Here is a 16,838-nt window from a genome sequence, read left to right on the forward strand (position 1 = left end):
GTCCGCCCCCAGTGGGGGATCCCAGGTACTGCCCAAGTAGAAAATGGGACTCAATGGTCATGAGCCCTGTATAGGGAATTCTCTTCTTAGGGGTGTAGGGAGACAAATGAATGGGGGAGGGGGCAGAGGTGGAGTCCACAGGAAGAAGATTTCTCCCCATCTTAAACCTTAGAGCTGTTTGCAAAAGGTGTGGTTGCCTGAGAAGGGAGTGGGAAAGAGGTGGCTTTCTATGAGGAGAGGGGTCTGTGGCCAGGCCCCAGGAACATCAGTAGAGAGAGTATGGGGTTACAGTTCATTTTGTAGGGGTGTTTCTGTTAGAGAGGTTACTGGTAGAGTAGAAAGAGCTTGGCTTTGGAGTAAGTACTACAACTAATACTTAATGAGCACTTGCTATGTGCCAGGCTCTGTACCCACATTTAAAAACTTACTTTTCCTAATAATCACACACAGAACTATTAGCTCCATTTTGCAGAGGCAAAAACATATAAAATGACTTGCCAAAGATTACCCATGAGAATTTGACCCCATAACTGTGGACCCCAAATTTCATTGGCTTAACCATTACTCTTACATTGCATGCTGGGCTCTAATCCTAGCTTTGCTCCTTACTAGCTGTGTGGCCTCGGGCTGATTGCTTGTCCTCTCTGAGACTCATCTGTTGTAAGTGGAGGTAATATATTTTTCTACGAGTATTATAATGGGGAATAGGGATAATATCAAAATAAAGGGGCCAGCACAGAGCCGGGGACATGAACAGCAACCAACAAAATACAACTATTATTTTTATAATTATAATTGTCTTTGCCACCCCTTCTAGGTCTGTCATCCCATGACTCTCCTAGACAGTTCTTAAAAGACGGATAGTGGGTTGACAGGCTGCCTGGGCTAAGAATGTTCATCTCTATTTCCATTGGCCTGATTGTTGAAAGAAAGACATAAACTAATTACACACAGTTATAACACGCTTGCAGATGCACACACATGCATGCACACTCATAGCTACCAGGAGACCGGGGTCTGATAGAGAAACAAACCTATCACTCTCCAAACGTTATCACTGTGTTCATAATTACCTTTGGTTTAGTCCACCTGGGGCAGCTGGGAGTATGAACACAGCTCCCACAATTCCCCTAGTACGCAAGAAAAAAAACACTTAAAAATCCAGAATATTGGGAAACACAAGGAATGCCCCAGGTTAATGCCTTGATTATGTGACTAAGAACTTATTAATCTTAAGATTCTGGCTATGATCAAGGATATAAAAGCTAACACTCTGTAACTTTGCCATAGAGAATTCTGAAGGTATGTCATGGACCTCAATTCCTTAGTTTAGTTCTTTGAGGTAAAAATTCCGTTAGATGGAGGTGGACCAGGGCAGGGTCACACAGGCACACGGTATAGCAGCAGCGGGAAATGTGGATGCAAGTGTCAGTTCCATTATAAATCAGCTGTGATTGTTTTAGCTAATCACATTCTTTGATCCTTAGTCTTCTAACCTTTAAAACAGGGATAATAATTCTTGCTGCTATTTGATTTTCAGGGGATTGGTGAGGAAAAATGATTAACTGAAAAAAATGTCTGTATAGATACTTGGAAAGTGAAGAAATTAACAACTGGTTTTTCATCTCCTACTTTGGCTGACTGTTATCCTAGTAATTTGGGATATTTATTGAATGTCTACAAGTTGCCCGGTACAGAAATCCACTGGTGACAGGCTTTGCCATGTAAGTCACTTCACCTCTGAGACTCAATTTACAAGTTTGCATAATAGAGTAGGTGATAACTGCTTCTATTATTGGATAGGGGTAAGATGAGCACTGAGCTAAACAGTAGGCTCAAAGGTCAATAAATGGCGCCGGATAGATGAACGTGTGTGAAATGTACACGCGCCTCATAAAGTGCAGGACCCGGCACGGAAATTCAACCAGTGTTAATGAATGAGCAAATGAGTGGAGGTATGGTGGCATGTATTAGATCGAACCATAGGAAACTGCCACTTTTGTAGTCATACCCTGTCGAGTACGGCATTTCTCATGGTTTATTCTGGCAGAGGCTCAAAGAATGCTTGTAGAATGGTTAAGTGAATGACTGAACGGGTGGGTGGGTTTGAAAATGACTGGTAGAACAGTGGCACACAGTTGCTTCCCAACAACTGTTTCCTTAGTGGCAAGGGGATGAGTGGCTGGGTGTGTGGGTGGATAAAGGAGAACGGGCAAGGCGTGTACAGGACTAAGTAGATGCTGTTGATTCTGGATCTGAAGAGCGCTGTCCTGTGGCGCTCTGATCCCTTGGGTCCTGCGTTCACTGGGGACCAGCCCTCTGTGGCTTCACGGCAGGGTCCCACAACCCGTGAGGGCTGTTCCTTGGCCCAAGGTTCCCTTACCACAGTAGTGTGTTTAGGACTGACCGAGACATCAAAAGTGGTAAACGTGTCACAGCGGCCGCCCAGGGTGGGGTCGATCAGTAGACAGTCAATGCCGTAGGCCACGCCCAGGTCAAATAAGAGCTCCCGCTGTACAATTCTGCACATTTGGCCGTTCAGGAAGAGCTCGCCCTGTGACAGAGGGAGAGAGAGCAGGGGAACAGTCAGCAATCCTCAGACTTCTCCTCTTCCCAGGCCGTGGAATGTGGCCAGCACCTGCTAGAGTCAGAAAGAACTGATGTGTATCGACGGCCAACATCTTTATCTCAGACACGCGGTACGTAGTACATCCAAGTACGGTCCTTCATGCTTTACCTGTGCAGATTCTTTCAATCCTCACAATATCCCTAGGATGTGGCTACTCTTGCTGGTATTCCCATTCACAGATGAAGAAACTGAGGCAGTGAGTGGTTAGAGAACTCACCAAGGTGACATAGTTGGTAAGCGGTGGTGCAGGCATTCACGCCCAGGCTGGCAGCCTCAGCCCACACTCCTGGCCGCTCGGCAGCACCGCCTCTACCAAAGTAGAAATGCTGGCAGTGGGGGTAACAGGGTGGAGTAGGGACGGCCTGGCTGTGGCTCAGGATAAACCTGGCTGACCTGGCCACTTCGCATGCAGTTACCCAGTTTTCATATTTAGTGCTAGCACCTAGCAAAGCTACCGGTACAACTTCCTTTCCAAAATATACACGGATGGGCTTTACCCTTTTAACAATAATAACTTTCTCACGTATACTAGGCATTGTCTAAATGGTGCTCTAGATACATGATTTTGTTTAATGCTTGCAACAGTCCTCAGGCTTTCTTTCCTAAGGTCCACCCAGCTAGTAAATTGATGGATATATTTCCCTCCCAGGAAGCAAATGCTTTTAGAAAGTTCCATGAAAAGAAAAAGATAAATCTCTCTCTAGTGTTTGATGGGATGTACACTGTGTAACTCAGTGGAAAGAACACTGGAAAACTGCAGCTGAATCCCCCACTTCTACTTATACATTGTGTGAACAGGTCCCTGAACTTCCCTGAGGTTTCACTGTTTTTACCAGGTAAATAGGATTAATGATTCCACTGCATAGGGTTGTTATAAAGTTCCAACTAAATAGTACTCTGGGGACTTCCCTGGTGGTCCAGTGGTAAAGAATCCGCCTTCCAATGCAGGGGACATGGATTCCATCCCTGGTCAGGGAACTAAGATTCCACATGCCGTGGAGCAACTAAGCCCGTGTGCCACTACTACTGAGCTTGCTCGCCTCAACTAGAGAGCCTGCGTGCTGCAAACTACAGAGCCCATGTGCTCTGGAACCCACGCACCACAACTAGAGAAGAGAAAACCCACACGCCACAACTAGAGAGAAGCCTGCGCACCACAATGAAGAGCCCGCACACCACAACGAAAGATCCCGTGTGCCACAACGAAAGATCCCGTGTGCTGCAACTAAGACCCGATGCAGCCAAAAAAAAAAAAAAAAAGTTCCCTGAGTACAAAGTGCCTGAAAGTTCTATTAGCACTCAGGATGAGCAGTGAACATTTTTCTTCTTCTTCTTTGATAAATATCCAGTTTGGTCTATGGAGACAGTATAGTTGATCTCAAGAGAGTACGTAGATTAGGATAACTTTCCAGAAGTTGGGATGTAAAGATGCTAACACTCTTTATATTTGGTAACAGATTCAATGCAATTCCAATCCAATCACTAAGGGGATTCTGGATTGTCAGAAGATGTAAACAGAATGTTATCTGGGACTTCTCAGAAGGCTCCTTGAAGGTAATCAACTCAGCTTGGAGCTGCATCCCTTTTGCCCTTTCTCCTTTCTACTGCCTGGAAAGTGGACATGATGGCTGGAGCTCCAACAGTTATGTTGGACCTTGAGGTGACTGTGAGGCTGGAAACATGTGCTGCAGAGCAGGAAGACAGAAGGAGCTCCCGCAGTGAGCCATCATACTAGCTCTGGATTGGCTACTTCCAGATTTTTTTTTTTTTATGAGAGAGAGAAACCCTTACGTATTTAAGCCACTGCCATTTTCCATTAAATAAAAGATAGAGGATGTAGCTACTATTATCCCATCAGACCCATTCATCACATGGAATTACAGGAAGGTAATATTGTTAAGGAACTAGCCAAGGAAGGTGAAAATTGTACATTTTCTCTTTGTTGGCCTGTCTAGGTAGATGTAACCCAGAGCTGGCTCCGACATGCTTTGCGAGGGCTGGAGGGGAGACTGCAGTAGGGCTGGGAAGGAAGGAAAAGGAATGACAGTGTATCTTCTTGCTTCAGGGAAGCGTCTCACACTGGAAAATATGTCTTCCCCCCAAATCAACCAAAAGCTGCTCTCTGCCAAGTGTAAAGGGAGGCTCCCTGACACCTGGTGAGGGCTTGGGCTGGCCAGGACTTATCAGGTTTTTCATATCCACTTACTCAGGGGAGATAGCCCTGAAGGCAGTGAGAGAAAAGAGCTTGCTGTCAATGCGGGGAAAAAATGAACAATGCCTGGAAGGGGCAGTGGTTGGGGAATGCATTCCCAGCTTCCACTGGGTGACAATACTCACGATGTCACTGCCAGCTCCGCACTTCACACTCAGCTCGGAACCTTGCAGGGTCTTCCAGGTAGCAGACCTGGGGAGATCCACTGCCAAAACCTGTAGGAGTGATGGTGCCACATTAACACTCCAAATCTGGGCTGAAGAATGGCCCCAAGGAGCTTTGCCAACAAACCAAATGCAGACACAATTTTTCTAAGAGTTCTAATAATTCCAGCTTTAAAATGACCGTAGATATAATCAAAAGGAAGAATAAGCATGGGCTCTCTAGGAAGCTGGACATATTTTCTGTGGGGAAAGTCTCCTCCAGCTGGTTTCCATCAGGCTTCCATCCCCATCTATGCTCGGGAGTCCATGGAAGATGCTGTGTTGGTGTATGAAGCCCGTGGCAGGATCAGAGTTAGGGAGGTGGCATAGGGCGCTGTGATGGGTTGAATTGTGTCCCCTCAAAAGTTTTACTGAAGTCTTGGTCTCCATTACCTCAAAATGTGACCTTGCTTGGAAATAAGATCATTGCAGATGTAATTAGTTGAGATGAGGTCATACCAGAGTAGAGCGGACCCTTAATCCAATATGACTGGTGCCTTTTTAAGAAGACAGGAGAGTGCCATGTGAAGACACAGAAACACACAGGGAGAAGATAGACAGCCATGTGATAACAGGAGGGATGCACTACAAGCCAGGGTTGCCAAGGGTGTCTGGCAACCACCAGAAGCTAAGAGAGGCAGGGAGCAGACCCTCCCCCAGAGCTTTCAGCAGGAACTGCCCTGTCAACACTGATTTCAGACCTCTGGCCTCCAGAGCTCTGAGAGAATACATTTCTGTTGTTTCAAGCCACCCAGTCTGTGGTAATTGGTTATGGCAGCCCTAGGAAACTACTACAGGTCCTATGAATTAACCAGAGGGAGGGCGTTTGGCCTTCTTGGATTAGATGTCTCATTCCTGGAGGGAAACAGGGTCCTGGTTGAGGACCCAAAGAGACAGGGCTTTGGCAAGAGCTGCCATGTTCCCACAAGATCCTGCTTCCCTGATCACAGAGAATCGGCTCAGGAGCCAACAGCTGGTCACAGCTGGATGAATCAGACCTTTGTCTAGAAACTCTGTAATTGGGAGAGATAGAGTCATTCTGGGAGAAACTTGGGGACTGTTGTCAACGACCACTTTGCCATGTGAACTAGGGAAGGGAGAAAGCTGGTCTGCAGTACAAGAGGGGAAGGATGCTCTTGGGTATTGGTTAAAGTTGGGACAAACAGTGGCCAGTGGGAGAAACAGAATGAGATGTGCTACAAGGCAGGGGTCAATTCACCACAGGCAGTCAGAGGAGGACACGGCGGGGCAGGGGATGCTCAGGCCACCTTCGCACCGTGTTGGGGGAGATGCATGGACAATTCCTGGCTTTGATCACCCCAGGGGCACCCCTGCAACTCCCGTCCGTGTGAAAATAAAATACCTTGGAATCTCGGATCACGTGGAACTTCAAATACTCCTTCAACTTGTCCTTGTTGTCTTGGTTGAACAGGAAATCCTGTTGTTCAGGGGGCAAGGCTTGGAGAGCTTGGTCGCTGGGCCAGAAGAGAGTGACCGGGGTGTGGATAGGGTCAGTGATGACACTCAGCAAGCCCGAGTCCTGAAACGCAGGGAGCTGGTCACATGCGCAGCAAAGCCCAGCCAAGAGGCACAGGCTCTCCTTGAAGACCAGAGCCAGCCAGCCCGGGGTCCCCTCCGTGCCTGCCCTGGGGCTTTTGGGGACTCTGGCTGGTCCCTGAAACTAGAGGCCCATCAGACTCCAGTCATTCTGACCTTCATTTTCTTAGAAAGAAAAACAGAAAGTCAAATTCTGGGCTTTTGTTAATAGGGAAACACTTCAGCAAGTATCTCTCCTTCTTTCTATCTTTTTTTTGCTACTACTCTCGTCCAAATATTTTAATTTCTGGAAGACCCACTTGGCACTTTTCTCATATTTCATTTTAAAAAAGTGAAACCTATACAATATTGAGACACTCCTGTATATTTAGAAGATTTCTAGATCACACAGAGTCAAAAAAAGAACTTGCCAGATGAATGGGTGAGAATCATTTTGAGAAGCTTCTATAGCAGGGGTGTATCATATATATTTTTTTCTTATAATTTTCCCAACAGCACTATGAAGTAGGCTTTATTATTCCCTTTTTTTGAGCCCCAGAGAAGCTTGCTCCCTTGCAATAAAAGCCTGTGTTCAAGCAGACCTGATGTCCAGGTATGGGGGTAGTATAAGGTTTAGGGGCTGGGTGGGCGGGCAGCGATACTGGTCTGTAACACCCCTGGAGAGTCTCATTAAGAACACCTTCAAATCTCCATTTCTAAAAAGCTCCCCAGAGAACCGGAGCCCCAGGCCATTTTGGAAATCACTGGTCTACACCAGGTTTGTAGACTGAGCTGTGGGAGCCCCAGGGTTCTTAGAGCCCTCCTGGGACTGCTGGGGTTAGGTGGCGGACAGGGGTCTTGGAGAACCCTGCTCCTTCCTGATTCTCCTCCGAAATCTTTGAACAAGAAGTTTCTCTGCTCAATTCGTGGGCGTCACCTCTGAAGCTAGAAAAATGTGGTTTGAAATGTAATTTCTGCCCATCTCATCAGCATAGATTTCCCACCTCTGTGTCTCAGTTTCCCCATCTTGCTAACAGGGGTGATAATTCCAGATGTGGAGCAGCTATTTCATGAACTGGCACATCCTAATTCCTTTCCCTTGCTCCAGCCTCAAATACCTCAATTTCTAACTCAGCCAGGGAACAAACCCCACAACATTTGGGGAATGGAGTGGCGGAGAATGACTTTGTTCTTCAGAAAAGTAGGACTTTCCCAAAGATCCCACCATAGCTGGCTAGTGCCGCAAACAAAAACCACACAACAAACAAAAAACCCTCCAAACACCAAACCTCTTTAGGTAGGTTATATCCCCTGAGGTAACTTTCCTGCTAGGTTTTTACCTGTATCAAGTTGCTAAATTTGATGTAGCCATGGTTTATTGCCACTGTTGTAAGATTTTGCTGCAAAGACAATAAGAATGGGAATGAAACTTTTCTGCCTATAGTTCACAAAGCACTTTAACAAAAGCTCAACTGAATAAAACGAGGGGAAGATAGCGTGGCAGGTACTGTAGGTTGGCTCGTCAGCACCCACCCCAGCTCCACTGTACCCATGTCTTCCTGTTTTACAGAGGCTGGATGGCCAAACACTGCATTTTCCCAGACTGCCTTGCAGCTAGAGTCCCATATGTGCTATGGGATGCCCCAGGCGGAGGTGCTTGTGCAAGACTTAGAGGTGAAAAGAAACAACATGAGGTGGTGGTGGCTGCTAGCAGGAATATCAGATCTTCTGAAGAGCACAGGGTGGAGGCATCTGGTATCCAGACTCTCACGTCCTAGTGATGAGGCTGGAGACAGGTGGCATGGGCGTAGCAGTTACAGGACAGCCCTACGGTGAAGTCAGGTGTCCTCCCTTTGTAGGTGTCCCTGGGTTGCTTTGTTCCCAGCTGTGTAGCATCTGAATTAGGCTCTTTGGCTTTCTAAGAGATTTGGTGATATACTTAATATCTTTAGAAACTCTTTTTTATTTAAGTGAGATATAGTGGATTCTGCTGTCTGCAATGAAGAACCCAATGCTAATAAATAACAAAAAAGTTGAAATTGTCTTTTCTGTCAATTGAGAAGACGTTTTACTCCTGGTTCAGTTTTAGTGGTATCTGTCTGTCTACCTACCTACCTACCTACCTATCATCTGTCTATCTATCTATCTATCATCTATCAATCATCTATCATCTGTCTCTCTCACACATCATCATCATCATCCATCTATGTAATTTCTCCATCTTCCCAATCTATACAAGACCACCCGCCCTTGTGTACAGTAAAGAAAAACTTATAAAATCCATTCAATTATTTAAAATAGACTTTTGGGGCCTCCCTGGTGGCGCAAGTAGTTGAGAGTCCGCCTGCCGATGCAGGGGATGCGGGTTCGTGCCCCGGTCTGGGAAGATCCCATATGCCGCGGAGCGGCTGGGCCCGTGGGCCATGGCCGCTGGGCCTGCGCGTCCGGAGCCTGCACGTCCGGAGCCTGTGCTCCGCAACGGGGGAGGCCACAGCAGTGAGAGGCCCGCATACCGCAAAAAAAAAAAAAAAAAAAAAAAAAAAAAAAATAAAATAAAATAGACTTTTGCCTATTTACTTCTTACTAAGAATGGTATTTATGAGGTTTTTAATAGTAGCTTGAGATTGAAGCAGCAAAATTAAAACGTCTTGAAACAATGCCTCAAAATCAGAATTGAGATAATAAATGATGAGTACTGTGAGTCATTCTACGCTGAGAGCCTGACAATGAGTTCACCCACCAGAATCCTTCCAGAGGCATCTTTAGGGGTGATAAGCAAGTTTTGGGGAGATAGCAATTTGTCTATGATGTGGATGATTCCGTTGGTACTGATGATATCACTGGATATGATCTTAGCTTTATTATTTATCAACACTGTGTCCTGAAATCAACCAAAAAAGAAAAAAAAGGACATGAGCACAAAGAGAAATAGACACAAAATCACTTTTTTCAAAATGTTTCATGAACATGTTAAATTATCATGAAAGTGAATACTTACGTAGAGCCGTGGGAAAAATGTGATGATACAAATTACTTGAGCACATTTTTTATTATGATTATATAAAAAAAAACTGAGACAAGAATGTAATTTTTACCTGGAGAAGTTAATAGCAAATAATCAACCAAAACAGTCATTTCACTGTGATTCTCAAATATGAAATAAAAAGAAGATCAAAATTGGCCTCTCTTTCACATGTGTTCTCTACACCACCAGCCCCCCTTCTGACCCCACTATACACTTTTTTCCTTTGTAATGGATTCCACAGCCACCATTTGTTTCTCTTTGTGGGAGGGAAGGGATCAGCATGGTCAAATGCTTTGAACGAAAGCTTTCATCCCTCTCCAGCTTCTGACCAGTGCTGCCCAAAGCAGTTCTCTTGACCACCTGAAGCTGCCTTGCCTCTGAGTTTCAATTCCAGCTCTAATATTTACTTGCTGTGTGACCTTGGAAAAGTTGCTTAACCTCTCTAAGCTCAGTTTCCTAATTTGTAAATCGGGGAAAATAGTAGTATTTGCATGATGGGAAATCCCCTACATGATGGGATTATTTTGAGGATTAAATCAGTTAGTACACATAAGATACTTCGGAGAGTACCTGGCATACAGCAATCACTCCACATGTGTTAGTTGTTATTGTTATTATTCCTCTTACTACTCTAAGGAAGAGGAAAGAGAGAGGGCCCAAGGAAAATGGGCACCTTCCAGAGGTGGCCTCTCTTACCTGAGAGACGGAGATGACAATTGACTCCCCTTGGAGGGAAGTAGCATTTGGGGTCAATTTCAGGTTTTCCAGAAGCAGCTGGTGGCAGGCGATCACGTGATACCGAAGAACCTGGGGCATCAGGCCCTGTTTGGCCCAGTCCTTAATCTGCCATAGACCAGAGGGTTCCAGCCAGAGTCAGAAGCCTGCTGCTTCAACTTTCCCTTCTGCTGTCCTCTCCTCCACTCTCTCCCCCATACCTCTGTTCCCACCCAGACCCTGGGAAGTCGGCAGTTGGGGTTGGCTTGTGGTCAGGGTTACGGTAGAGATTATTCAGGCAAGAGGGAGAAGGCAGCCTTAGTTCCTTTCCTGCTTCCATTGTCGAACCTCAGAGTAAAAGGGAACTTGGAGCTCCTCTGGTCCAGCATTTCACAACACATGTGCCAAGGACCCCAAGTCCCGTGAGATGCTACTTGAAAAAAAAGTGCTCTTGTGAAAAAATGCCAGGTAGTACCACATAGTACAGCCTCCTGTTGCAGAGATGCCTGGGCCAGATTTACACCGTTAGTATGGAGAAGCCTACCATGCTTCGTCATTCGTAAATCAAACTACAAACAATATTAACCATAGAGTCAGTGTGATAATAAAGCCCACGAGGTTATCATCGTTTCATGATAACTCTTTGGATGCTTAAAAATAATCAAATGTCAAATTGTTTTCAAAATTATTTCTGTGTCCCTGCTTCACTGGTGTCCAAAATATATGCATAGAGAAGCAGTGTGGGCGGTGGTCGGGAACACAGGTTCTAGAGTCATTACTGAATCCTTGCTCCATATTTTGCTAGTCGTGGGACCTGGGGAAAGTTACTTCTCTCAACATCCTCAACTGTTAAACGGGGATGATAATACCATTCGGCTTACTGTGTTGTCATGAAGACCGTCATGAGTTAATTTACGCCAGGTACTAGAAACAGTGTCTGGCACCATCAATAAATGTTTGCTACATTATTATATTTATTTATTTATTTATTTATTTATTTTTTTCTTTTTGCGGTATGTGGGCCTCTCACTGTTGTGGCCTCTCCCGTTGCGGAGCACAGGCTCCGGATGCGCAGGCCCAGCGGCCATGGCTCACGGGCCCAGCCGCTCCGCGGCATATGGGATCCTCCCAGACCGGGGCACGAACCCGTATCCCCTGCATCGGCAGGCGGACTCTTAACCACTTGCGCCACCAGGGAGGCCCTACATTATTATATATTAATAGGTAATCCAGCATGAAGAGTCCAAGTGAATGTTAAACAGTAAAGGCTCTGATAAGTCCTGCAAGAAAAGAACCTATTTATATCCCATTAATATAGCATTTCTTTTCATTCCTTTTTTTTGGGGGGGGGGCGGTGGTCTCTGGGAGGTTTGAATTATTTAAGAATTGTTGGTCTTTTCTAACCTCCTACCCTATTCAGGAATGTCCTTTAGAAAGTCTCTGGCCAGTGGTTACCCCAAATCCACTTGAATGCTTCCCCTGAGAGGGGTCCCTACACTGAGAGGCAGCCCCTTCCATTACTGGTCAGCTCCAGCCGATCCTAGATCTACTGTCCAGAAATGTCTTCAGTGTTGTCTCCAGGGTGATGCCAGAGACTGTGTTCCAATCTCAAACCTCTTTCACCTGTCTCTAGCTTCATGCTTACCTGGGGTTCCTTGTCAAAGGCTGCAGATAAAGGTGCCAGAACGGTGAAGGGGCCAGGACCAACCAGGTCTCGTACAGAGTGCTCCTGTAGGAAGGAAGGTGGGGGCCACGTGCCATGTACTTAACATAAGTACAGGCAGGGGCTCAAACAACTAGCAGAGAGTACATGATGGCAGAGGGGAGAGAAAACTGGATAGGGAGACCCGTGTTTTATTTAGTCTTAGATTCAAAGTCACTCAGATTCTTAGACGTTGAAATAATGTTTATTTTTATCTGGGTATAAAAATAACATATGCTGACTGTATTAAAGATTTGAAAATACAGTATAAAGAAGAAAATAACTACCCATAATCCCACCACCTAGAAGGATCTCTGTTATTTCCAGATAATTTTTTCCAGCGTCTTTTCCACATACTAAATGTTTTCTGTTTGAGATAACATTACAAATATAAGCAATAAGATGATTTACTGTTCTAATTGTCTTCTTGCCAATGCTAAGATCCTACGGTTACTTATATTTTCTTCTAGGTTTTATGATTTTGTTTTTCTAGATTTTTATCCTTTATTCTTCAATATATCTGGAATGTATTCTGATGTAAGAGGTGCAGAAAGATCTAACTTAAAACTTTAACCAGGAGAATTAGCCAACTGCCCCAGTAATGCTTCTTGTCTCCACAGGTATGATGGCAGTTTTTTTTTTTTTTTATAAACTACATTCTCACGTGTGCAGTGGGCTAGTGCAACATTTATTCCACTATTTTGTGCTGTCCACCTGGGGCCTGAGAAATTCACAAATGACCACCACAGAGCCTATTCCAGAAATGCAGTTTCCCGGATTTATTCTACTCTCACCTACTCTGGAGGTTACAGATTTATCCCATATCTGGCTTGAGACCCAACTCTTCTAGTTAGACAGACACACGCATTCTTACCAGCAACTGGAAGTAATACTGGGATGTTTTGGGGTTCTTGGGAAGCTCCTGGAAACAAAGACAAGGAAGGTTCACTTAACATCTGTGAATTATATAACAGAATGTCATTGGAGGAAGAATTCTCTAAGACTGAGAGTATCTACCATCATTTCAACTGGAAATCTGCCTCATCTATAGGCTCACAGCTGATGTTCAGAACGACTCATTTTAAAATTTTTTATTTATTTATATTTTTTGCGGTACACGAGCCTCTCGCTGTTGTGGCCTCTCCCGTTGCGGAGCACAGGTTCCGGACGCGCAGGCTCAGCGGCCATGGCTCACGGCCCCAGCCACTCCGTGGCACGTGGGATCTTCCCAGACCGGGGCACGAACCTGTGTCCCCTGCATCGGCAGGCGGACTCCCAACCACTGCGCCACCAGGGAAGCCCAGAACGACTCATTTTTAAAAGTTCAATATTAAAAAACTCCATTCTAGGTTTATGGCAGATTTAGTTTCTTTATCAACAAGAATATTTGATCAGCCAGAATGCTCTAGCCCCTCTTTAAACCAAATAACAGGATGATCACGTTGTAATAGGTAGAACTTTACAAGTACCACAAGCCTTCACCCTCTCCGCCCGAGGGTGTTCACACACACACAGTCCAACAACAATCCACATCACGGCGATGCCTTTGAGGTACTGTGTGCTCTGTGCCCACTACACACATTATCTCATTGAAATCTTATATAACAACCTGCTGGGGCTGGTACCATTGTTATTTTCTTTTACACATTAGAAAACGGATACACAAAGAGGTGATATAATCTGCCCAAAGCCACATTACTAACTGGCAGAGCTGAATTCAAACCCAGGTGTTTTTTTTTTTTTTTTTTTTTTAATTTTTTCTTTTTTTTTTTTGCGGTACGCAGGCCTCTCACTGCCGTGGCCTCTCCCGTTGCGGAGCACAGGCTCCGGACGCGCAGGCTCAGCGGCCATGGCTCACGGGCCCAGCCGCTCTGCGGCATGTGGGATCTTCCCAGACTGGGGCACGAACCCGTGTCCCCTGCATGGGCAGGCGGACTCTCAACTACTGCTCCACCAGGGAAGCCCAAACCCAGGTGTTTCTGACTCTAGAACTGTTGATCTGAATCACTGAATTCCCACTGGGAGATACAATTTCTTTTCATTGTCCATTTATATGAAAACAGTCTTTCATATTTTATAGTTTTATATGTAACAAAACTCTTGCACCCTCCTTAGCTCCCTGGATCCTTCGCACGGGGAGGAAGGTGGAGTTTACTTTATGGAAACATGCCTCGCGTTACCTGATGGATGTTGCCACGACAGGTAAACCCATCCCCAATGTAGTTAGGTTTGCAGGTACAAGTCCTTTCGTCTTCTCCGGTGTGATTGCAGACAGCAAATTCACTACAGCCGCCATTTTTCTGGTAGAATTTCCAAGGAGTGGGGGAGACGAATGAGACCAGTTAGTTTGCCAGCTCTGCCAATGTCCACGCAGCGACTCTGTATTGACATTTACTTTTTGTCTCACTCTCTAACCGACCGGCTTGCGTTATTCGCCCTTTTCCTGAACTTGCCTTCCAACTCTCTACAGCTATAAGGGCCATCCCGCTCCCCCAGCCTGACACAGGCACACCTTCTGTTACTGCGCTTCGCAGATAATGCGGCTTTTACAAATTGGAGGTGTGTGGCGATGTCAGATGATGGTTAGCAATTTTTAGCAATGAAATATTTTTAAATTTAAATATGTACATTGTTTGTTTATTTATTTTAACTCCTAATGTCTTTTGTTTTTAACTGAAGTATAGTTGGTTTACATACCTTGGTCTTTTAGACATAATGTTACTGCACACTTAATAGACTTCAGTATAGTGTAAATATAACTTTTATATGTATTGGGAACCCAAACATTTTTGTGACTTGCTTTATTGCGATATTCATTTTATTTTGGTGGTCTGGAACCGAACCCGCAATATCTCTGAGGTATGCCCATATCTCAAGATGGCAGCCCATCCCAGCAGATCTCTGGCCCTGAATAGATCAGCCCAGAGCTGCCAAATGGGAAAATTCTCAGCACCTGGGGGTTAACTAGAAAGGCATCAAGCATGTTGGATACTTCCCAGCTTTAGGCTGAACTCTAATCCATCATAGCGAAGGGAAAAGTCATCAGCTGGAAGGCAGTCAGTATGAAACAGACCAGCACGGGGGACAGTAGGGACCTCGACTGGAGAGGAAGGGCTTTAATTACGGGCTGTCTGTGCTGTACTCACGCCCACAGCAGGAGGCTCTCAGGTGGGCAGTGACATGAACGAGGAAGGAAGGTGTGTGAACTGGGCCCCTGCGGGGGATCAGTGCCTCGCGGGAGGAACAAGCACCACGCACCACGAGAAGTGGTCAAGGGTGTGGCCTCTGAGTCAGACAGACGTGGGCTCAAGTTCTGGCTGTGCTGGGTGTTCGCTCTGTGAGCTGGGGCAGAGACCTTTGTTCTTCCTGCTCTGCGGTGGGTTGAATCGTGGCCCCCTGCAAAGCTATGCCCACGTCCTAAGCCCTGGTATCTGTGAATGTGACCTTGTTTAGAAAAGGAGTCTTTGCAGATGCAGTGAAGGATCTTGAGATGAGATCGTCCTAGGTTAACCAGGGGGGTCTTAAGACCACAAGCATCCTCAGTAGAAGAGGAGACACAGATACAGAGGGGAAGCCACGTGAAGATGGAGGCAGAGACTGGAGTTTCTCCAACACTGCAACTGGGACACGAGGGAGAAATGGCCCAGAAGCAGCTCTGACGGGGCCCACCTCAATGCCCCGCCCCTAGACGCGGAGAAGGGGGCACCGCAGGCCAGACCTCGGGGGGGCCGTACTCACGGTTAAGCAGACATTGATGAGTGTGCAGACCTTCCCATCTCCAGTGTATTTTGACAAACAGTTACAGGCGGCCTGTCCAGGAGGAAGGGGAAATGGATCATTTCACAGAGAGGTTCTGCTGGCTGTCAGCTCTGGTCATCATCCAGTTTCTGATGCATGCAATTTCCTGCTCGTTCACAACATGACATGGATTGAGGGAGGCACAGCCTGGGTCCCCGAGCCTCCAGCTTCCCCGCCTGAGTCTTCTCACCCCTCGACCTCTCCCCTCCTTTGTGCTGGAGCCCTCACATTTCCCCACATCCCCAAACCTGCCCCCGCGGAAGGCACCGCAAGGGGCACGGGGTTGGGGAATACGTGGCTGACAGAGGCCTTAACACCGTTATCTTCTGCTGTGGCACATGCATTTCAGAGCCTCAAGCCAAAGAAAAATGGTAAGATTCTGGGCATCAGAAAGCTGAAAGAAAGGAGAGCATTGCTGGAGACCTTCTAGGTGCTTCTGGATCCATGTGGTGTTTGCACATGCCACTTCTTCCCACTCTAGGGAAGGCCCTTCTCCCTGTGTACCCTTTGTCCCCTGCCCCTCTCCCCTTTTCTCCTGCTTCCCAAAGTATGGCCTCCAGGGGAATTCTTCCAGAATCTCCTCTAATGTATTTATTTCATGCTGCTGCTCCCTAGAGGTCTGTCCTCAGCCCCTCTCCCTCAGGCCTGGGTCTAACTACCCAGGAATTTGCTCCTAGGAAAACGTAGGCCCGCAGAGCTCACCTGGTTGGGTCCTGTTTGCGTGCACTCTGCGTGCTGGTGACAGCCACCGTGGTTCTCCAAGCATGGGTTGATCTCTTTAAAACAAAAAGCAACACCTGGCATGAGAGTCAAGCCTCATTTTTTTTTTTTTTTTTTTTTTTTTTTGCGGTATGCGGGCCTCTCACTGTTGTGGCCTCCCCCGTTGCGGAGCACAGGCTCCGGACGCGCAGGCTCCGGACGCACAGGCTCAGCGGCCATGGCTCACGGGCCCAGCCGCTCCGCAGCATATGGGATCCTCCCAGACCGGGGCACGAACCCGTATCCCCTGCATCGGCAGG

The 16,838-nt window shown here is 46.4% G+C and overlaps 1 protein-coding gene across 1 annotated transcript in view; it reads right to left on the reverse strand.

The window, feature by feature from the left end:
- Positions 1-16,838, reverse strand: part of STAB2 (stabilin 2) — a 155,785-nt gene that overhangs the window by 26,670 nt on the left and 112,277 nt on the right. The window contains exons 43-54 of the mRNA XM_060112405.1: positions 16,522-16,595; positions 15,760-15,831; positions 14,202-14,321; positions 12,896-12,943; positions 11,965-12,048; positions 10,302-10,448; positions 9,321-9,461; positions 7,921-7,980; positions 6,408-6,584; positions 4,967-5,056; positions 2,408-2,554; positions 1,074-1,130 (exon numbers count right to left, since the gene is read on the reverse strand). Of these exons, the coding sequence (XP_059968388.1) occupies positions 1,074-1,130; positions 2,408-2,554; positions 4,967-5,056; positions 6,408-6,584; positions 7,921-7,980; positions 9,321-9,461; positions 10,302-10,448; positions 11,965-12,048; positions 12,896-12,943; positions 14,202-14,321; positions 15,760-15,831; positions 16,522-16,595 (1,217 nt within the window). The remainder of the gene's footprint in view (positions 1-1,073; positions 1,131-2,407; positions 2,555-4,966; positions 5,057-6,407; positions 6,585-7,920; positions 7,981-9,320; positions 9,462-10,301; positions 10,449-11,964; positions 12,049-12,895; positions 12,944-14,201; positions 14,322-15,759; positions 15,832-16,521; positions 16,596-16,838) is intronic.

This window comes from Mesoplodon densirostris, chromosome 11 (genome assembly GCF_025265405.1).
Source record: "Mesoplodon densirostris isolate mMesDen1 chromosome 11, mMesDen1 primary haplotype, whole genome shotgun sequence".
Taxonomy (NCBI): Eukaryota; Metazoa; Chordata; class Mammalia; order Artiodactyla; family Ziphiidae; genus Mesoplodon; species Mesoplodon densirostris.